The sequence below is a fragment of the Montipora capricornis genome, chromosome 11 (assembly GCF_036669925.1).
Source record: "Montipora capricornis isolate CH-2021 chromosome 11, ASM3666992v2, whole genome shotgun sequence".
Taxonomy (NCBI): domain Eukaryota; kingdom Metazoa; phylum Cnidaria; class Anthozoa; order Scleractinia; family Acroporidae; genus Montipora; species Montipora capricornis.
The window spans coordinates 41,613,296-41,635,660 of NC_090893.1; the positions used below are offsets into that span (position 1 = coordinate 41,613,296).

Here is a 22,365-nt window from a genome sequence, read left to right on the forward strand (position 1 = left end):
GTTGCTTTTCAAATAAGGAGCCGCCTTAGAAAAGGCCATAGTGGCAGGAATGTCTAAACAGCACTGCACTGTTAGAAATGAACTAAACGAAATGGACGTCGCGATCATCGCATCGTGCCACCAATTTGTACTTCATTGAGTATCTGATGACACAGCTCAGAGAACGTTTGTGAAATCTAAAACTAGTCCTGACTACTTTACCTAAATTGTAGAAATGCTGTCGAGTGGAGGGGAGATGTTCAATCATGCTTGCGGTAATTTAACGACAAATCGTGCGTGGAATTGAAGGCCGGAGACTTTAGTCTTGAGAAGGGACGGTACAAACGGGACGTAGTCCCCGGTGTTGGGGTCTGACCTATCTGGACGGGGCATCTTTCACTTCCTAAAATAATTGTATACTGCGTAACAAGCAGTCTGGCTAAATTCCCCCTCAAAGCATTGTAAATTAGTCCTGAAAAGCCCCGAGGGGAGAGACTAATATATTCACTTCACTTCACTTCACTTCACACAGCTCTATTGTGTTTATGATTAGGCTTCACTTTTTCTGTTGTATGTTTTTTGTGCCCATTGTATAAGAGAATCTTTACCGATGTCACCGGTTGCCTTTTGTCTCATTAACATCCGAGTTTGCACATAGAAGGCATCTTGCTTTACTAATGGACTTCAAAACGTCAAAAGAACTTATTAAACTTAGTTGAATGTCACATTTCAAACCTTTTAGCTTCGATAGAGCGGTTTTCAATCGAGTGTAGAAAGTAATTAGCGAATTGCTTTGGTTTTGCATTACTTCACTCAGCGATTGGTTCAAAGTTCTCGCGCCATTTTTTCAACCAATCAGAAGTGAAACCAAAACCAACCGTGGCTTGCGCGTGCACATTTTCCCGCGCTTTGTGTCGGCAACGTGTATTCACTTAGATTTTTGATTGGTTTACTGGATTGTCTCCGTCCTTTTTGATTGGCCAAAGTAATTACTTTGGTTTTGGCGTTACGACACTCAATTGAAACTCGCTCTAATGAATGAGCCAGTTATTGACCATTAAAAAACTGATAAATTCTGGAGTGGCCAAGGCGCTAAAGATCCCATACATTCTTTGTAAACTTTCAACTTAGAGATTATCTGGTATATAAGTTATCGGGTTCAAATCCTCAGATATAGCTCATTTTGCGATGCACTTTCAATATTCAGTACTTTATTCGCCGCTAATTTATTAGAAAACGATCGCCTGGTGCTATCGAGGCAAAAAATGTAAGCAAAGGATCCCCGATTCTAACCAACCACAAGAGTCGTTGCAATAGCTGCGTCCTGTCCCTCAAAACCTTCCTTTTTTTAATGAACTTTTATTCATGTAGACAACGGGAAGATTCACTGGTGTAGAAACGCCGCAGATAGATGAAAGAGCCGCAGACGAAAGAATCTTACAACTGACAGAAAACCATAGACAACAGCTCGCTGAGCTAAAGATGAGGAATGAAAGGCTCCAAGAGGAAAAAATGAGTGAGTTAATATTTAACTATTCACCTCAGTGTCGATGGCTAGTTAACAATTAGACCCGTAGCCCTTGCGGGCTACGGGTCAATAGCCCATGAGGCGAAACCGAATGGGCTATTGACCCATGGCCCTTGAGGGCGAAGGGTCTAATTGTTTTAGTATCACCCAACTAGTCGGACAGAGAAGGCAATAACAAAGTTAGCAAATGCAAATAGAAAATTAAATCTATTTGGAAATAAAACGAAAGAAAGCGTCACGCTTTTCGCTACCCGAGGATTATTACTAATAGTCCTCTAGTAATGTAGCCAATCAAAATGCAGGATTTGCATTAGTCCACTAGTTGGGTGATACTAACTAATATTGGATATTTTCCTTGCCGCGGAAGTTTTAGTGTACACTAAAACAATGCGATAATATAGCACAAAGGAAATGATTTTCACTCATGTATTCCTGCAACGATTCCAATATTTTCGGGCACAAGTCCCGCGCGAGTTTCTCGGTGGTGAATAGCGAAGGATATTCGGGGTTTATGAATACGCAATTTATGAATACGGTCTATAAGTGATTTAATTCCTGGCTCTCGTTCACTTGATTCATGGTACTTTGCATAAAATTCACAATGTGTTACAAGGTGCCCTCTTAAGCTTTAGAGGTTGATGTATTGCTTTTTTGTGAGAATTCTGGATGACGTTATGGTTAGAATGTCACCTTGTGACGCCTACACCGATTGCAGTGACGTGAATCTTTTTATGCTAAGAATTTAATACCTTAATTAGTTCGGGGCACCAACTGTGCAAATTTATGCCACTTCACTTTCTCTGAGGACTGTATGAGGTCTTTTAATTCGATTCTCGTTCAAACTTTCAATAAGAAATCGTCACAATATAGAGGACAATCCACTCGATTTACAGAACAATTTTGCCCTCTCAAACTCTCTCTTTCCCAAGTTACATGATACATGTTAATCAAAGTTACATTCCATGCACATTCTTTTAATTTCGTACATTCCGTTGTCGCGCAATGAAATGTACCCAGATCCCGCGTGTGAATTTTACCTTGCGTGACGGTAACATCCGGATTGCGACACTAACTTAGCCACCGTGACGTTATGTAAGAATGAGGGATACAGTGTACTTTCTTAGAGAATCGTGAAAATCCTTTCTAAAAGTCATGATGTCGTTTCCGTCCATTGGTTATCAGAAGCTCTCCAATATTCTTATATCTACAGGAATAGCTGAACGTATGAATACCTTGGGATTAAAGAGTAGGCAGAAAATACCTTCTGAAGGTAGCCTGGTAAGACCATACGGCTTTAAAATAATCTGTAAGCATTCATTTAGGGGTGTTATGAAAACTGAGATCGTAAAGAAGAGTTTAAATCCACAGTTGGACCATTCCTCTTTTACTCCTTGAGAAGGCTGAGTAAATAATTGTTATTGCTACCTATGCAATCTTATCTGCAAACGGTTTGACTTTCCAATTTGATCACTTGTTTTATGACCACTGTGGGACGAGGAAGAACGCACACGCTGTTCACAAAAGGGGGAGGTAGCTCTCAGTTATCTAAGCGACGTCGCAATTTCACGTACGAGTTCATTCTCGTCATCAGAGCCTTGGATGGACCCAAGGCTCTGGGAAACTCTGTGAAGGAGAACATGCGCCGTAGGGTTCTCATAGCCAAGAATTCGCTATTTGTACCTCACGGCGCCTGCTCACTCCTCGTGCTAACATGAATGCACCAATTGAAGGCGCTTTTGATTGTTCCTCACGAAAACCAATGCGAAGACACTTTTGTTTCAGGGTTCCCCAGAGCCCTTCTCTCCCTCAGTCAAGAGAAGAGCTCTGGGGTCGAGATCGGTGCGAGTTTTCAATGTCGAGCATGCGTATTGTATTTCCAGGTCGGTTTTTGTACATCGCTGTTGTGAAGCTCTCCGACTCACCATTTTAGGTCGATAGTGATATAGACCCAATTTTCCTTTTCTTCATTCTCTTAGTTTTATTTTAAAATTCCTTGTTTCTTTGTTATTTTATAGCACAAACAAGCCGAAGAACTTGACGGGCTCAAGAGATACCTGGACTACAAAGAAGAGCAAGAGCGGTGAGACAATTTTACGTTTCGTAAATTTATGGCCGTTGTAAGTTGTTTTCGCGAAATATTACGTGGTTTTAAGACCTTGAATACGACTACTGTGACTTCAGTCTGTCGTTACCTACTTTGGGTCACGTTTTATAAAAGCTCACAAAACTTAGCAGGCCTCGAAGAACCACTTGGAAACGACAGTGATATTTGATATCAAAACAGTTTTTTTTTTCAAGAAGGTTTTGCAAGGTTGATAAAATGGGAATTATGGCGCCTGCGATACATGTATCTCCGGTTATTCTGGTTCTCTTCGGTTTTCTACTATCTTAAGTAAAAAATAGCAATAAATAGTAATATACAGTAATAAATATAGAACATCGTGTTATCTTATTTGGGCATTTATGGAGGTGCAGATTACTCATTCTTGTTACCAGGGCCTTGGATCTTATGTCTGCGCATGACCCGAGGATCTGGGAAACTATATGTAGGAGAACATGCGCCGTAGGGTTCTCAGTTCCAAAAACTGGCTATTTCAACCTTACGGCACTTGCTCACTCCTCGTGCTAACATGATTGTACCAATCAGAGACGCTTTTCGTTCTCCACGCAAACCAATGAGAAAACACGTTGTTTAAGGGTTCCCCAGAGCTGATTGCAGATTACTGTGAAACTTACAGAATTGTGATTAGAAAAATAACTGAAGAGTACAATGGACTAATGAATTTGGCTCTGTTTTCATATTTATAGAAAAAAATTCAACTCCCAGCAATCCAAAGTGAATGTTTTAAAAGTTCCGTCCCGTTCGCCACCTTCGACTACAATGTCTGCTGTTGGGTCTCTCCATTCGCATCTCCGAATGCCAAGGTATGCAACAATGTAAAGGGTTGTCGCGGTGTTGTATGATAATAATAGTCTCCGGTGGCTCAGTTGGTTGAGCATCGCGCTGTCACGCGGGAGTCGCGGGTTCGAACCCCGGCCAGATCAACACGCAGGATCTTAAAATAACTGAGGAGAAAGTGCTGCCTTTGTAATTTCATATGCAAATTGTTAGGCTTTCAAGTCTTCTCGGATAAGGACTATCAACCGTAGGTCCCGTCACACAAATATATTATATGTTCATAAGTTCCCTGCTGGACGTTAAAGAACCCAAGCACTATTCGAGAAGAGCAGGGGATAAAGTCCCCGGTGTTGTGGCTGTGCTGTTTTCTCCAGCAGAAAAGGCCGGCCTGGCGGTGATGTCTCTAAAAAGGCTTGTGGTGTATGAGGCCAGCTAAGCAGAAACAGCCACAAGTCAAAAAGGGACTTTGCCGAGTGCTGGAACATGTAGATGTAGATGTGAAAAGTGTGCACCAGCTGATACCTCCATCAGTTTTATCACAGTTTACTGGAAAATCTCGTTTTCCGAATAAAATGCGTTAGTATATACCACACAAGTGAATACTGCTCTGCGTGCTTGGTAATTGGCTAACTCGGAGGTGATTATTCAAGAACTATTCACCTCCGCCTCGGTGAATAATTGTTAATTATTCTTTATGTTAATAGACACACTACTAATTTATTTTGTTTTACATGAAGCTTACCTCTGTACTTTTTCCGGTTTATTTGCGCCGATTTGTGATCGTAATTATCTACTATTTTTCAGGATACCTTCTAAAGAACTGGGCATATACAGACCAGGTTTGACGCGTATTTTGTTGTGGATTTAGTTGACAATTTGAAATCTCCAGTTCAAGTGAGCACACCCGTTGGTTTTGCTCATTGCGCGTGCTCAAAACAGCGACCTTTATCTTGGACTATGAATACGAGTAGTAGTTCTCGGTTCTGAGCATGCGTATTTGTTTTGCTTATTGTGCATACTCAAACCAGCGACCATTAGCTTGGACTAAGAATGTGACTTGGAGTTTTTAGTTCTGAGCACGTGCAGTTGTTTTGTTCACTGCGCATGCCCAAAACAAACACTTCCTGACTTCCTTTAGGGAAGTCATGGTGGCTTAGCGGTTATCAACCGTGCCACTCACCTCTGCGACCCGGGGTCAACCATGGCCTTGAGATCGTATGTGGGCTGAGTTTCAGTCGATCTCAATCTGACTCCGAGGGTTTTTCTCCTGGTATTCCGGTTTTCCTCCCTCATCAAAATGGACTCTCAGTTAATAAGATCCGGGCGGATACCCTGGAAAGGGATAGCCTCTGGTATCTCTCCCTTTCATTTTATTAAAATAAAGTTTCGTTTCGTTTCGTTTCTTTCTTTCTTTCCACCCGTCCTTTAATCTAAGGACGACCTACAGTGCACTACATTTGCTTGTTAATATTCCTGGTGTGCATAATTACTTAGCTAGTCTCCTACGCAGCCGTTCTTTGTGTGGTCACGCAACGCTCCTCCCCTCCTCCCCTCTCCTCCTCCTCCTCCTCCTTGTGTTCGTTGCATGACCACACAAAGAACGGCTGCGTAGGAGACTTTTGCTTAGCCTGTGAGCAGGCTCTCCGGGGGACCGCAGAGAGAGAGAGAGAGCCTGGGAGCAGTCTAATAATTACTTTAACTGCCTTACCATCGTCTTACTTTTAGATCAGCCAATTCCTTATTACAACGCTGCCATGCGGTATGTTGATCAAGCGCCCGAACATTTGGGACACGGAAGCATTCTGCAAGAACTGAAGTAAGAGAAATGTAGCGTTCTTAATTTCTCACCAGTAGGTGGTTTGCGATCAATCTCTAGAGACAAGGATAACAGTGCTGCAATGTGCAATTGCTGGTGGACAAACAAATGGAACTCATGAGAGGTTTTTTTTGTTTTCGTCCGCCAACATGACGTGACGTGAAATCCACCTATACCTTTTAGTTCTATTTAACAAATCTTCCGAGGATTTCATGCGTTCGTTTCTCTCACGAAGTCAGTGTCCATGTTTTTGATCACAACAAGAGAAGATCATTTGCTTGATTTTGTTCGAATCATCATGACTTCACCGCGGCGACTTTAGATCAAAGCCTCTGTTGATTGTTTTGACGTAATATGTGATGAGCATGTGTACACAGTTATTGAAAAAGTACATGTAATTCATTACAGGAACTCGAAACTGACGCCAATTTCTTTTGTTATGCAATACCAAATTCGTTAAATTGAAACTACTCTTTATTCAACCGACAATTGCAAACTTGGAATACTTATTGCAGTTTTCGGAGGAAAAGCGATAAATGTCGTTTTTTCTCTGTCATAGGGCCTCATTAAGCGAATTCTTTTGAAATCTATTACATTGATTTCCAGTAATGTGCTAGAATGCTAAAAGGAATCTCTAGATAGTAAAAGACTCTCCAAGATTTTCCCGATAGTGCAGTTTCTGCCTGTATACTTAGAGAGAGTAGCGACATCTTTCAATTGGAAGGCAAGTAACAGTTGTCAGTTCTTGACTGGTGTGTTGGGTTGAGAGGTCACATTTTTCTAGTGCTCATGCTCCGTCATAGTCGTTCCTCTGTCCCAGTCTAAAGGGAGCCTCTGAAACTTTTGTAGAATTTGATAGCTGTATTGATTATTAAATTCTACCCTTCCGTGGAGTAATTTTCATAAGTGGTTTACCTTCATGTCTTTTCAAACTAATATTTCTTTCCTCAGTATGTTAAAGAACGATTACTTTCAGAAGGGTGGCCGTGATCCTGCCATCCTAGCGCAAATGCGAGATTTGGAGTTTGAAGCACAGAGAATACAAGCCAGTCAAAGGATACCGCCTCTACCAGGTAAGGCTCGTGGTGGATCTTCAGCCACGAAATCTTCCTTTTTGCGATCATTCCAGCTTACATACATACATACATACATACATACATACATACATACATACATAAACTTTATTCAAGTGTCTATAACTATTTAGCTCTTAGCTAAGAGCTAATTGGGGACACTTAATTAAAATTGATCAATAAAATTAAGATTAAAAAGATGAAATTGATAGATACATGTAAAAATTTACAAATTTAAATACAGTTAACGATTAACTGTAAAGAGAGTTAATTATTTACAATGCTACTAACAATACTAATTTAGTTAAACATATAAATAATTTAAAAAGGGGACTAAAATCAGAAGTTATCGTCAGGACTGGCACACTTGACAATTACAGCTCCCGTCCAATAATCCTTTTATGTCCATACCTCGGATTGCGTGTTTAAATGCTTCAAGGCTCGTTTTTTGACGTAAGTTAATATTTATTTTACTCCATAAATACGGTCCTAAATATCGGATACTATGTTTGCCGTATTTTGTAGTGTTTACCCTAGGGATAGAAAAATCCTTGTATCCTTGTATTTACTATTTGAGATAGGGAAAATGTCAATTATAGTCTTGGGTACCAAATTATGTTTCACTTTATACATTAAAAGAGTTGTCGTCTTGTTCCTTTTTTTCTGGTGATGTGATATACACTTGAAATTGCAGGAGCACTTTTGATCGTGATACAGTAAATGGAATGTTGAATACGCTATCCTCGCGCCGTTGTCAAAACGTATAATGTGGTATTTTCTCGATTTTACCCTGTAAATGACAGGAATTAGGAGAGTGTAATAGCGGGTCGTGGCTGGGGACATTGTGTTGTGTTCTTGGGCAAGACACTTTACTCTCGCGGTGCCTCCCTCCACCCTGGTGTATAAATGGGTACCGGCGAATGCTGCGGTAACCCTGCGAAGGACTAGCATCCCATCCAAGGGGGAGTAGAAATACTCCCAGTCGCCTCATGCTAATGAAACGGGAGATAAGTGCCGGCCTGATGGACCTTCTGGCTCGTAAGCAGAGACTCTTTAATAGCTGTGGTTACACACTCCTTGAGTTTGGGGCCTTCTGGAAGGTAAATAGCTTGGGTTTGGGTCAGCTCAGGTTTCATGTGACCCTTGGGGATGCGGTTACACGGTAAAAGACTCCCGTCAGGGTAAAATAGGGTATAATTAATATAATTAGGGATCTTCGTGTATTAGCTACGTTCTGTTTTATGATTGGCCAAGCCACCTCAGGGAGCAGATAAACCGAACTTTTCAGTTGAGGAACTGTCATGGGAAGTTATTTTGTTCGTTTTGATATATCCATGGAAATAACCCTTATTTTGATGTGACATTTTCGTCGACGTCGTAGATCTTAAAGTCCCCTTTGCTCAAACCCTTCGTGGTGTGGCCTTCGGATTTACGTTTCCTGGAGTTAGCTTTGGAACGTCTAGACTTCGGGAATTGAAATGCGATAAAACATTTGTGAAGGAAGACTAAACCTCTACACACCGGCAGCTGTGTTTTGCAGTTTAACACGTTTCTTTTCCGCTTTCGTTTTCAAGACAACAAATTATCAAACTCAGGGGATGGCGGAGAACGTCGGAACAAAAGGGCAATGATGGTTTTCTCCAGTTCACCATCTGTCCATTAAAAAACAGTCCTAAGAGAATACGCGCGCTGATTGGTTAAAAATAGTGCTTCTATAACTCGATGGAGACACAGAACTAGCACGAGCTATTGACGTAGTGATGGCGCGATTAAAGAGAATTTACATTTTGATAATTAGAGTTAACAAGTTGTTTTCCTTTTTCTCGTCGCGTTGTTTTCTAAAAGAAATAGAAAACATGTACTCCGTGTTTCTATCGAGTTATAGAAACTCTCGTGAAAGTTTGGGAGAACTCGAAAAAGCTGTGGAAACACTCGCCAGTGGCTCGTGTTCCCACAACATTTCTCGTTCTCCCAAACTTTCACTCGTGTTTCTATAACTCGATAGAAACATGGTGCATGTTTTTTATTTCTTAAATAGTCGATGACAAGTGATCAGTTTTTGTTACATCAACGTTTTCACAAGGAAGGGTCTTGTGCGATAGGGCGTACGGATGATAGGCCTTATCCGAGAAGACTTGAAAGTCTAATCATTTGTAGATGAAATTGCAAAGGGCAGGGCTTTCTCCTAAGTGTTGGTCCGTCCAGGGTTTGAACCCATGATCTCCTGTCGACTTAATCAAGCCACCCCATCTTGCTTATATTACATTTGTGTTTTCTCTTTTTGGTTCCAGTTCAAGATCCACTCTTGCAGCAGCAAATTACGAGTTTTCACACGGCGAACCAAAGACTAGAACAGGAATTGCAGCTTCTGAGAGTAAGGGCAAATTACTTTCTTTCGGTTTTCTTTGCATTTATGGTATAAGTATTTGAACCGCGTTAAAAGCACTTCTCTCCTACTCATGTGTACCCGATTCTCAGGGAAGAAGTATATGTTCTTCTTCCCTTTCCTTATGTGCTGGTTTCCTACAGTTTCTTTCCCTATAATCACGATGCGCTAAATACATTGGGACAATCATTGGAACTTTCAAGTTTATGTTTTTGTTTTTGTCAGCATCACAATCATTATCGAAAGACAGAAGTGATACTTGCACTTAACTCGGCAATTTAAGCCCAACAAATTTACGAGCTCCCAAATGAGAGGCTTCATAGCTCAGTTGGTAGGCCATTGCACCAGCATTGCAGTGGTCATGGCATCGAATCCCTTTGAAGCCTCCAGAATTTTTTAGTTGTCTATAAGAGACAACAGGGAGCTTAAGATTTTGAGACGCGGACGGCAACCGGAAGAGAACCTTTCGTGTGCCAGCACTGTGGCCTCTCCCAGATTTTTATACTAATCATTTCTAATAGAGAAAAGATTCTTAGCAATGTAAACATGGTTGTGTGAAGACAAGTTAAAAGGGAAAACAACGCTCTTCCGGTTGCCGTCCGTGTCTCAAAAACGCGCGCGGTTAAGCTTCCTAATTGCTTAAATTGTCGAGATACGTGCGAGAATCACTACTATCTTTCGTCTATAACCCGCACGTCAATTATATATTTCTTTCATTTACAATAATCATCGTCATTACCTTCATCGCCGTCGCGTAAGCACACGCGTTTTTGAGACGCGGACGGCAACCGGAAGTGAGCTATTTTCCCTTTTGAGTTGTCTTCACATAACTACATTTACATCGCCAAGTATCTTTTATCCATTAGAGATGATTAGTATAAAACGCTTGGGGACACCACTGTCCTGGGACGCAAAATGTTCCCTTCCGGTTGCCGTCCGCTGCTCAAAAGCGCGCGTGCTTAAGCTCCCTACCGTCACCGTCACCGTCAACGTCATCGCCATCGCCGTCATCATCATCATCATCATCATCATCAACACCAACCTTTTAATCATCTTTCTGTTTTTCATAGTTTTTGTGATGGTCATCGTCATTGTCTTTCGATTGCCATGTTTTCATGTTCATGATTATCATATTTGTTTCTTCATCTTCATTTTCATTATGATGATTCATGCAACGAGCATTCCTTTTTTCCTTCTGTCTCAAGATTATTTACCAGGTGCCAGGGTCGTAGTCTGACATGTAGTTTTTATGGCACCAACATTTTATGAGATAAAGAGGCCTTCCCATTTCAAATGAACTTGCCATAAGATGTTTGTTTTGTTGTTTGTTATCGTAATACAGGAAGAAAGAAATAAAACAGAAAGAATGCGATCTCCAGGTATTCATGATAATTTATATTATCTTATGTTTTATTGGTACCCATGGTCAGGCGAAAGCTTCGAACTCCATGAGCTACTACTTTGACTTTTCAAACTTAAGTCATACGCAGGTTAATTTATTTTCAGGGGGAGGGGGTGGGGTTAGGGTTGCTTTGATTATGAATTGATTGTTTGGTGATTGACTTAAAAATTATCGCATCAAACAAACAGTCAAATAAAAAACTCAGAATAGAGCTCGCATTAAGCTCAAATAGGTTTCACATTTTCCATGGATAGAATTAGGTATATTTGGCAGCCTTCTGAGTCTGCGGCGGTCGTTTTTAATGGAGAAAAACCGCTGGGTTCTTCCTTGACATTGACGTAAGGTGTTCCATGTTTTCCTTATTTGTAAGACATAGATCCAGAGTTCAAAAGAATGAAAGAAGATCACTTGGTCAAAATGGCGTCACTGAGACAAGAAGCAGAGTTATTAAAACAACAAGCAGAAGTTGAGAAAATGAGGAAAGAATTGAAGGAACTGAGAGGAGAAACGATACTGCTGGAAGAGACGAAAAAGGTTCGTATCTTTGAATTTCGGAGACGTATAAAAGCAGTTTGTTTGCCGTCTGCTTTTACTCACTAAGGCAAGCATGACTGATCGTGTCCATGATGGCAATCAAAACTCATTGCAAAACAGAGATGGGAATCAGATTTTGAAAGTTTGTTTGCTTAACAAGGTTTTTCTCCCGGTACTCTTCAAAAACTAACGTTTGACTTGATTTGCGTTGATTGCTAATTTTAGTTTACAGTGTCCCCAGTTAGTGCTCCAGCGCTCAGTAGAACACCGGGGCTTATCTCCAGTTTCGTAGCATGAAGCGACTAGGAGTATTTTTACTCCCCCCTGGATGGGATGCTAGTCCATCGCAGGGTTACCCCCAGCATTTACGCTGGTACCCACTTATACACCTGGGTGGAGAGAGGCACCGTGAGAGTGAAGTGTCTTGCCCAAGAACACAACACGATGTCCTCGGCCAGGACCCGAACCCGGACCACTCGATCCGGAGTCGAGCACTCTAACCATGAGACCACCGCGCCTCCCACTAGAACAACTAGACACTTAAATAAATTCCCTTTCCTTATGTAATGAAATGTTAATAGAAGCCATTGGCAAGTCGGAAAAATCCAAGCCCCAGATGAGATTCTAACCCACAACCCTCCGAGATCTAGTCGAATGCTCTAACCACTGAGCTACTGGAGACTCTGTGGCGAGCAAGGGTGAAATGTGGGTCTTTGAGTTGAGCTTGCAACACGCAGCTACAGAGTCAAATAACGACTGACAGCATAGCTCATACACCTTATTCCAAAGTGGCCGCCATTTTAGTATTCTTTTGTTTCCATGCAAATTGGCCCTTATGGCCTCGCTTTCAAACGCAAAATTCAAAAGAATATTTAACCTTAAACGAGGCCACAAGGGCCAATTTGCATGGAACAAAAGAATACTAAAATGGCGGCCATTTTGGAATAAGGTGTATAACTGCATTGCGCAGTCACCTTAAAGCACATCTGAGATGCAGCCAACCCACCTCCCAAGTAAGCGAATGTGAGAATGATTTACACATATGAAATTAAATGTTAATAGAACCCATGGGCAAAATCCGACAGGAAAAATTTTGAGCTTTTTACTTTGAGTGCAAGTTTTGGATTTCACGGTCCGCCATTAGTCACTTCTGCAAAGGAGCACTCGGACTTTTTTTCCGGGTATCCTCGAGACGCCATCGAAATCATAGATCATGGATTGGCTCCTACTAATCTCCTATAGCTCAGTGCTTGAGAATCCGAACTAGTCATCGGAAGGTCGTAGGTTCGACTCCTGCAAAGGAGCACTCGGATTTTTTTCCGAATATCCTCGAGACACTATCGAAATCATGGATCTGGCCTGGCTCCTACGAGTCTCCTATAGCTCAGTGCTTGAGCATCCGAACTAGTAATCGGAAGGTCGTAGTTTCGACTCCTGCAAAGGAGCACTCGGATTTTTTTCCGAATATCCTCGAGACACTATCGAAATCATGGATCTGGCCTGGCTCCTACGAGTCTCCTATAGCTCAGTGCTCGAGCATCCGAACTAGTCATCGGAAGGTCGTATGTTCGACTCCTGCAAATTCGGGAACACTCGGATATTTTCAGAATATCCCCGAGACACTATCGAAATCATGGATCTGGCCTGGCTCCCACGAGTCTCCTATAGGTCAGTGCTTGAGCATGCGAACTAGTCATCGAAAGGTCGTAGGCTCGACTCCTGAAAAGGAGCACTCGAAATTTTTCCGAGTATCCCCGAGACACCATTGAAAACACATCTCTTCAGTACCAAAATACGTTGTCAAACTGCATCGTTCCTGGATCAAAGAAACGATCGTTAAAAACTTCCTCGCAAAACAAGCCACTCAAAGCACTCTGCCTGTTGAAGTAAATCACGCCATAATGCCACGGCGTATTACAAAAAGTGTCGAACACCTTGAACAGGAAATTTCTTTGGTTAGAGGTGTGTCATCTCGGTGCAGTTGACCGTTTAATCTACAATCAGAGACACATTATTGGTATACTGACAGAATTAATCGAGCATCCCTCCCTCTCCAATCTTTCAATGTTGTTTAGAAACTAAAACGTACTGAACAGTTAGTTTGGGTGCATTGCGCCGTCCAACATTGAACGGGGGTGGGTGGGTGTTCTAACGACTTATGACCGTGATTGTAGTTATCTGGTGAAAAAGGTGATATTCTTCTCACTTCTTTTAAATATCTCTGCAGTCTTCTGAATCACCATTTATGATTTCGAATGCAAGTGCCAACAAAGACCTACTGTCAAGCCCTTACGATCCCAAGTAAGTAAACCCACTCGATATTTTGACTCCACCATTAATTGAACTCTTTTCATTTGTAACCCTTTTGGGCCAAAACAACGTCACCTTCACCTTTAAGTGTATTACATGTGGTAATCTCGGATTACCTGACCCAAAATCAGCGTATTGGCGGAAATCAATCACAAAGTGTGCGATCGTCATTTGCGCACATGACGTATCAAAACCGAGATGCGCATACACGTATGACGTAGTTCAAGATGGCACTGAAAAAGCAGACCTGCGAAAACCGAAAACTTGCTATTGCTATGCACCGAGGGTCAGGATGGGGTTGCTGGAATCTCAGCTATCAGCTAAATTTTCGCCCATTTCTCAGCTGTTAGCTAAATTTTTGACCATTTCTCATCTAACAGTTAGAAAACACATCAACAATTCTCAGCTATCAGTAAAAAAAACACATCTTTTCTCAGCTAACTGTTAACATTTTGGCCAAATCTCAGCTATCAGTTCACCCCATCTATACCCTCGACACAGGATACCCAGGATTCGAAATTGCGTTCTCCATTTGAGCATTTTCTCGTTTAATTTTTAAAACCTTGAGAATGATAAGCATTCAATTTCTCCCCAGAATAGTCCCGCTTAGTCAAGCGTGCTCAGGTTATGATATTGAAAAAAAAAATCATTCAAAATTAAAATTTCTGATCTGCCAACAGATTGTCCTTCAGGTAGTGTCAAAATTAATGTAGGAAGAACAAATTCAGTTGAAGCCGAGGAGTTGACTAAGTCTCCTTTTAAGCGAATCCATGTTCCAGACTTCAATGATGGTGATTTGCTTTACTTAATGAAGATCAAATTTCATAGCGGCGAGTTGACTCTTCTAGTAGTCTCGAAAGAGAGGATGCATTAACTAGAACTCGAAACTTTGGAAGATAGGATGGAATTATTGATACCGGAAACGGAGAACCTTATGGTGTGAAATAACGTCTGTGTCATCCGGGCAATTATGAAGAATTTGCTCTTAGTTTATCATTGTCGGATAGAGCGAATACTTATCAATATAAATGTGCTATTGTACCAGTCTAGACAAGTTAAAAGGGAAAAGATCTTGCTTCCGAATTCCGTCCTTTCCTGAAAAAACCTCTTGTGCTTAAGCTTTCCAATAGTTCCTGTCGACAGCTTGAAAAGGTTTTCTTCTCGCCTAAATTATTAACTCGATGTTGCTGTTTGCCTGGTCTTTGTTTTTTAGTGCTGGTTTTTCAGTTTATTGGGACTTCGTTCTTGGCCTCAGTGCGTCATTAACCAGATGCAGATTAGCTGCTGCAATATATCAGGGGATGGAAATTGTAACCGACGTGAAACTGCTGCCACTTGTAAGAACAATGCCCATCACAAAAGACAGCCATCCCACCATTCCTCCTGGGAGAGTAGGCGTTATCGGAGTAAAGCACCCGTTTCCAAGGTAACAATCTCTTGCTTTTTCTTTAGTTAAGTAGCAATCCTTGTGACCTCAAAAATGTCAAATTTGGGCAAATTAAGAGAACACATAGTCAAACGCTCACTCATTCAATCAATCGATTTATCAATCAATAATGGAAGCCGTGTTTACACTCAAAGTTGATTATGATCAACTGAAGTATATAATTTAGGCTATCATACTCCATTCAATTCTATTCAATTATGGTTCTGTTCACCTCTGCGAAAATTCAAATACAATAGGCAGGGTTACCTTGCAGTGTGAGACAAAATGGCGCCGTATCGCGTAGCTGCAACGATTGTCATCACCATGCTTCAAGCGAGAAGAGAACAAAGGGCAGCTTCCGAGAATAGGAGAAGTTAAATCCAAATCTTCGCTCCATGAAGCGATTAGAAGTTTCGTCTGCTCATAACACCGAATTCGCCATTCTGTTCAATTACGCACTGTAATTACTTCAACCAACGGCCCCTTGAGGTTGTTTGAAGTAATTGTAATCCAGTTATGACCAGGGACTTGTCTTAGATGATGCGAACCCCATTTCATATTTAATTCGATTATAATCACGGCCAGATGAGAACGCGGCTCAAGTCAGTCAGACAGACATTCGTTTAAGTGGCCAGTTAGTCAGCCACACAAAATCAGACCGACACACAGTCAGTCATTCTGTCAGCCAATCATTTTTTTTGTGACCATGGCATAAACCATATTTGGTGAAGAGCTGGTCCTCTGAAGTTCGCCGGCTTTCACAATCAGTCCCCTATATCAACTATGCACAAACCTCGTGCTTAACTAACACTCTGGGGTATTTTGCTTCAAGGAGATCCTAAAGGTGCCGTTCATGTGATTTACGAATGTATAACAATCTATTTTTTCATTATATATTTCAAGTGCTACTACAGTTTTTTTATTGGATTTTAAAACTATGTTAACTAAACAAAATCAGACCGACACACAGTCAGTCATTCTGTCAGCCAATCATTTTTTTGTGACCATGGCATAAACCATATTTGGTGAAGAGCTGGTCCTCTGAAGTTCGCCGGCTTTCACAATCAGTCCCCTATATCAACTATGCACAAACCTCGTGCTTAACTAACACTCTGGGGTATTTTGCTTCAAGGAGATCCTAAAGGTGCCGTTCATGTGATTTACGAATGTATAACAATCTATTTTTTCATTATATATTTCAAGTGCTACTACAGTTTTTTTATTGGATTTTAAAACTATGTTAACTAAACAAAATCAGACCGACACACAGTCAGTCATTCTGTCAGCCAATCATTTTTTTGTGACCATGGCATAAACCATATTTGGTGAAAAGCTGGTCCTCTGAAGTTCGCCGGCTTTCACAATCAGTCCCCTATATCAACTATGCACAAACCTCGTGCTTAACTAACACTATGGCGTATTTTGATTCAAGTAGATCCTAAAGGTGCCGTCAATGGGATTTATAACAATCTATGTTTTTATTCTTTATTTAAAATGAGTAAACAACGATGAACACCACATCAACAAAAACATGAAACAAACAATTAAATGTATATACTTGAAGTGAGGGTTATGCAACAAACAGACAAACAAACCACGGAAACATGGTTAGAATTGCTATTATTTGTTCCTGTGTGTCTTTTTATCCAGGTGTCTTCCTGATCAAAATTTCTGCCTTGTTGTGGAGCTTCAGGCCAATAGCGCCGAGGAATCTGAAGATTCCGATGTGTTGGTTTCTAAAGGATGGACAAAAATTGATTTGTTTGATATCAGCAACAGATTGTTAAGTGGAAGGTAATAAGTACTGGAGGCAACCGTGAACGTTTTGGTTTGTCAATTTCATTCTAATGTTGCTGTCGCTTTTTTAGCGTTGAGGCTAATCATTATGATGATGATGATAATGATGAACTTTCCTTAAGTGTCAAGTATTCTAGTGCTGGGGTACTAGTATACCCTTCTCCAAAATGGCGACAACGGATTTGAATGAGTTAATGTTGAACTGAATGAAAAAAATGATACCAGAAACAGAAAGAGTATCTTTACTTTAGTAATCCTGCAAAGTTTCGGGTATTAGGTGTAATATCAGCTGAGAAAATGTAAGTTGGAATTTGACAAATTTTCAAACGTTTGTAGGATTGGGGGCTACACGCCATACCCCAAGTCATACAAACGTCTGTAAATTGTTCATGATTTTACATCTCAGTATGCTGAAACTTTACAGGGCTACTAAAGTAAAGGTACTCTTTCTAGTGCTGGTGAACGTTTTCAATCTTAACTTATTTGAATTTTCGGCAACCATTTTGGAGAAGCGTCTATTGTGGACAATGTGCATAGATATCAAATCAATTTAATTCAAATCAAATCAAACATTGGTTTTAGAGGAAAGGGGAAGATCGGAGTACCCGAAGAAACATCTCTCGAAGCAGAGTAATGAACCAACAAACTCAACCCACGTGTGACGCCAAGCCATGAGCCCATGAGTAGGAGCTTGCGTCTCCTATACCACCCCTATGAGTGAACCTTTGCGCGTATCTTTCTATTTTTAGAACGCCACGAGTTCTTCGGCTCTGCACACACTCAGCCTAAACAGTGTTTAGAAGAGCCAATCAGAATAAAGTCATTGTCAAACGAAGACAAAAATAGGGTTCGTACGTGTCATGAAAAACCTGGAAAGTCATGGATTCTAAGAATTTTATTTCCCAGGAATGTCATGGAATTTTATGGTCGGTCATTGAAAGTTATGGAAAATTACAATTATAGATGGTAGATTGCAGTTGTCAAAGCATTTATATAATGAAAGAAAGACGAGGTTAGATCAAACAATCGGACGTTTGGTGGACAGAGATTGTTAATTCATTCAAATTTGAACTGAGTTATGTCAGAAAATATCCTAAAAGAAGGATGAACTTAAGCCTTTAAGGTCATGGAAAAAGTCATGGAAAGTCATGGAATTTGAAGAGCTTAAGAGAGTGCGAACCCTGAAAAATAGCCCAAACAAAATGTATGCAAATTGTGCAAATTAATGTAAATTAATGTAAATGTGAGTCTCCTACTGAAGGGTTGGGTCTAAAAATAAAAGGATACGCGCAAAGGGCATAGGGGGATTCCTGATTCCTACTCATTTGCCCCTGGTGGTGAGTGCTCTTACTACTGCGCAAACTCTGCAAGCAAATCCAGCGCGATCTGTAAATGGCCCTTAGGTTTCTGTAAAAGTGAATTAGAAAAGAGTGTTGATCTATCACATTGCGGTCTTGCCCCAGCACAGTCACAAATGGATTTATTTTTAGATACACTTTGCGCGCGAAGAAAACAAAGGGCCGCCAATTTTAACCAATCAGAAGATCCCATGTCACACCTGCTGCTGCTTGTGCCATGTTTTTTTAGGGACATGGCAACTGACATTCTAAAAATAGACTTGTTTAAAATTAATATAAAATTAAAATTATTTAAAATTATGACTGTTCTGGGAATCCACCCATGCTATAACAACACTCTTATCTTATTCACTCTTGGTTTCTGATGCTATTTATTTCTTTGTGAGCTAACTTTAATGGGTCTTTTCTTCTGTTGCCGCTTTCTCAGTTTTTCTTAACTATATATGTACACGGAAGTAGCGATGTTTTGTGGCCATTAAGCTCTGGGCGGACTCACAAGAAGGCAGTTTTCTGACTGAATTCTTCTATTTCACTCGCTGATTGGCGTAAAAGGTTTGCGCCAAATTTTCAGCCAATCAGATGCAAGACCGAAATCAAACGAATCTTGCCTGTGTGAATTTTCCTGCCCTCTGCAGTGCGTGCAGGAGCATGTAGCCCACTGGTGGTGGCGCTGAACTTGCTTGCGGGCGCAACGGGTTAAAATGCCGCTATGAACACGACAGTATTTTACCTATCACAAACATCTATAAACCACCATCTTCTTCTACTGCTGTCGTGGCCGTCTATTACCCTTTTTGTATTCATCTTCACGATATATGTCCCATCGTTGCCCTCTTACCTCGGCAGTTAGGGTTTAGAAATGGTCCCTGTAAGACTGTGATGTAGAGAGCGACCCAGTCTTAATTTTTTTTAAATGTTCCTGTAGGTGGAAGATTCCCTTCCGCATAGCTCCTATCAAAGCCTTTCTGAAAAATGATGAACTCAACACAATACCCCAGGTTTGTACACGCTCCATATCCTCACTTATGTCCAGAGATGCACCTAAATTAGATGCACGTCCAATTTTGACATCCGACACGAAGTGTCCCTATAAGTCTATGCATTTGCTACCTATTTTCAACAACAAGGTAAGGGTAAATGCGGCAGTTAATCTTTACTTAAAGAGCAGCATTTGGGGGACACTTTGTGACGTTTTTTGTCCGTATTCCGTGACATGAGTGATGTTGAAGTTGGCGAGAAGAGCAAGAGGACACTTCGTGACGCTTATTGAAATCCGTGTGCATCTAATGATGTGCATTTCTGAACGAATAATTTGCCGTTTTCTTGTATACTTTTGATTTCTTCTGCCCCGCATAAGTTACGTTACGTGAACAGAATTTGTCCCCATAAACAGCGAAGTATCATCATAGAAGGTCAGCAGATATGTCCAGAAATGCACGGATACTTTTTTAAGCGTCACCAAGTGTCCCATTGCTCTCATCCTCAACGTCAGCGTCACTCGCATCTGGGAATAATAATAATAATAATAATAATAATAATAATAATAATAATAATGGGCCATTTCAGAGCTGCGGTTTGTTTCGGTTTCGAAGCGAGTCTTGGTGCTCAACTATTGAAAGGGATATGATTTTTATAAGAATACGCAACTCATTTCCATTTGAATGGTAAAAAGGAAAGGAAAGGAACTTGTGTCTAGTCGTTCTAGCGCTGGAGCACTAATTGGGGACACTGTAAACTGAAATTAACGATGAACAAAAATCAAATCAAATATTGGTTTTTGAGGAGAGGGGAAAACCGGAGTACCCGAAGAAAACCCTCTCGGTGCAGAGTAGAGAACCAACAAACTCAACCCACATATAAGGCGGGTCGGGTAATCGAACCCGGGCTACATTGGTGGGAGGCGAGTGCTGTCACCACTGCGCCATCCCTGCCCCCCAAGAGAAGATAAAACCGGAGAAAAACCTCTCGGTGCAGAGTAGAGAACCAACACACTCAACCCACATATGACTCCGAATCAAGGAATCGAACCCGGGACACATAGGAGGGAGCCGAGTGCTCTCACCACTGCGCCATCCATGCACACCTGTTTGTGCACAAGGACTCGCCTTGAAACTGAGGTATGCAGCAACTCGGAAATGGGCTATTCCGTGCATTTCTGGGCATATCTACGGTAGGTCAGACATACTTTGATGCTCCTCTGGTTTGGAGACATTGAATGTAGCTTAGGTCCTTGAATTGTAACTTATTAAACTACACTCGATTTCTCCTAACTAGAGTAGCATCAAACTACTAGGTCTGATTGTCATCCGGGTTGCTATGGGAAGCTTAATTTTCATCAAGGAAGGTATAAGCCAATACCTTTTTGCTGTTGGATAAATGACTACAACCTTTTTGTAACTTTTATGTGAATTGAAAGCGAAATTTATAGTGGACAATGGTAAAATGTGTTTCCTGTAGTGGGGTAGTCTTTAAATTGCAACCTTTTGAGGTGCATTCAAAATTCTAACAAGACTAGCATCAAGCTGTGTCTGATCTCCAGCTTTGACATCATTCATGATCAGTACCGGCTAGGTTACCGAGCATACGGCCCCAATTAGCCGTTCGTTCGATTATCGTGTTGGTTAGCCTGTTTCCTGACTTGGTAACACTAGTAGGCTTTTGTTGCAGGTGGGACAAGCTGAATTGTATATCAGGCTTGTAAACAGTCGTGACCTAAGTGCACAGGATGCATTGAACCCGCAACCAATGCAGCACTTCATGTACAACTATCCACCAGTGGTAAGTTAGTATTAGATTTTCTTCCCCTGGCTTTCCTCTTCCCTCATGGCTTTCTCGTGTAACATCAATCCAATTACGATCTTAATTGCTATCGGTTAACGTTCTTTGTTTCTGTATTTTTACAAACCACTTTAGGGAAATGTTCATGTCATCCCGCCTGTACAGCATCATCGGGTATCCAGAGTTGATGATGTATTCGCCAAGACTAGCATCAATTCGCCACCACCCCCTTCAGTTTTTCCCCCACCCGATACCCCCCTGTCTTCAGTGCATAGGGCTGAGAGGTGAGTTTGACATCCTACGAATTTTCTTGCGACTCAGAGGCACTTCTAGATCAGATGGGAACTTATCAAAGAAACTGTGTTTGGTTCCGTCATGGCTAGGATAATTTATTTCTCGTTGCTGTTAACTTGACCAGATTTTCTTAAAATTGAGAGGAAGTTCTTCCATTGCAAAGGACATGAACTTGCCTTGGGACGAGAGCCTACCTCTACCCGGCAGTTAATCTGCTGTTAGAGAGGCTCTTCAGAAATCCTGTCAAGCCTCTCGTTTCTTTACAATTTGGATTTAGTTTTTATCTTTGTTTAGTTTTACAGTGTGCGCTTCACTTTCTTGAAAACCTTTAAGGTCAATTTTGAGTAAAAATGGCGTCCAATTTCTTTGGATGAAAGGGGAGTTTCTGGTCACAAGGAGTTGTGATTCGCTTTATGACCTTTTCACAAACTTTTTATTTTATTTGTTTATTTTTCTAAGCTTCCTTGGCAAAATTCAAGAATTCCAGTCTTCCGCCGTTATTTTCGCTGAGGGCATTCACTTTGTTTGGGTTCGAAAATTTCTTCAAGCAGCAACTTGTGTTCACCCAATTAAAAACTTGACGCGATTTCGGAAGTCTTTCTTCCTCTGCTCTGCTGGGAGGGTGACTTCAACTAACTTTGACGTCAAATCCAACACGAAGAAAGTCGTAGCAGTATATTTTCCCTCAGTGGAAATCCAATTTTTTTGTCACAGTACTTTTTTACACATTATAGAGATACCAAAACTAAAAAAACCCTGTTGGCCGTATAGACACTTTAAATCTT

At 41.1% G+C, this 22,365-nt stretch overlaps 1 protein-coding gene across 1 annotated transcript in view; it reads left to right on the plus strand.

The window, feature by feature from the left end:
* LOC138023494 (coiled-coil domain-containing protein 17-like) overlaps window positions 1-22,365 on the plus strand; it is a 49,283-nt gene that overhangs the window by 5,641 nt on the left and 21,277 nt on the right. Inside the window, exons 5-20 of the mRNA XM_068870495.1 lie at window positions 1,351-1,495; window positions 2,718-2,785; window positions 3,523-3,587; window positions 4,316-4,432; window positions 5,211-5,245; window positions 6,132-6,222; window positions 7,174-7,295; window positions 9,587-9,669; window positions 11,024-11,060; window positions 11,454-11,617; window positions 13,845-13,918; window positions 15,141-15,353; window positions 17,004-17,147; window positions 19,434-19,506; window positions 21,176-21,286; window positions 21,422-21,570. Coding sequence (XP_068726596.1) covers window positions 1,351-1,495; window positions 2,718-2,785; window positions 3,523-3,587; window positions 4,316-4,432; window positions 5,211-5,245; window positions 6,132-6,222; window positions 7,174-7,295; window positions 9,587-9,669; window positions 11,024-11,060; window positions 11,454-11,617; window positions 13,845-13,918; window positions 15,141-15,353; window positions 17,004-17,147; window positions 19,434-19,506; window positions 21,176-21,286; window positions 21,422-21,570 — 1,691 coding nt within the window. The remainder of the gene's footprint in view (window positions 1-1,350; window positions 1,496-2,717; window positions 2,786-3,522; window positions 3,588-4,315; window positions 4,433-5,210; window positions 5,246-6,131; window positions 6,223-7,173; window positions 7,296-9,586; window positions 9,670-11,023; window positions 11,061-11,453; window positions 11,618-13,844; window positions 13,919-15,140; window positions 15,354-17,003; window positions 17,148-19,433; window positions 19,507-21,175; window positions 21,287-21,421; window positions 21,571-22,365) is intronic.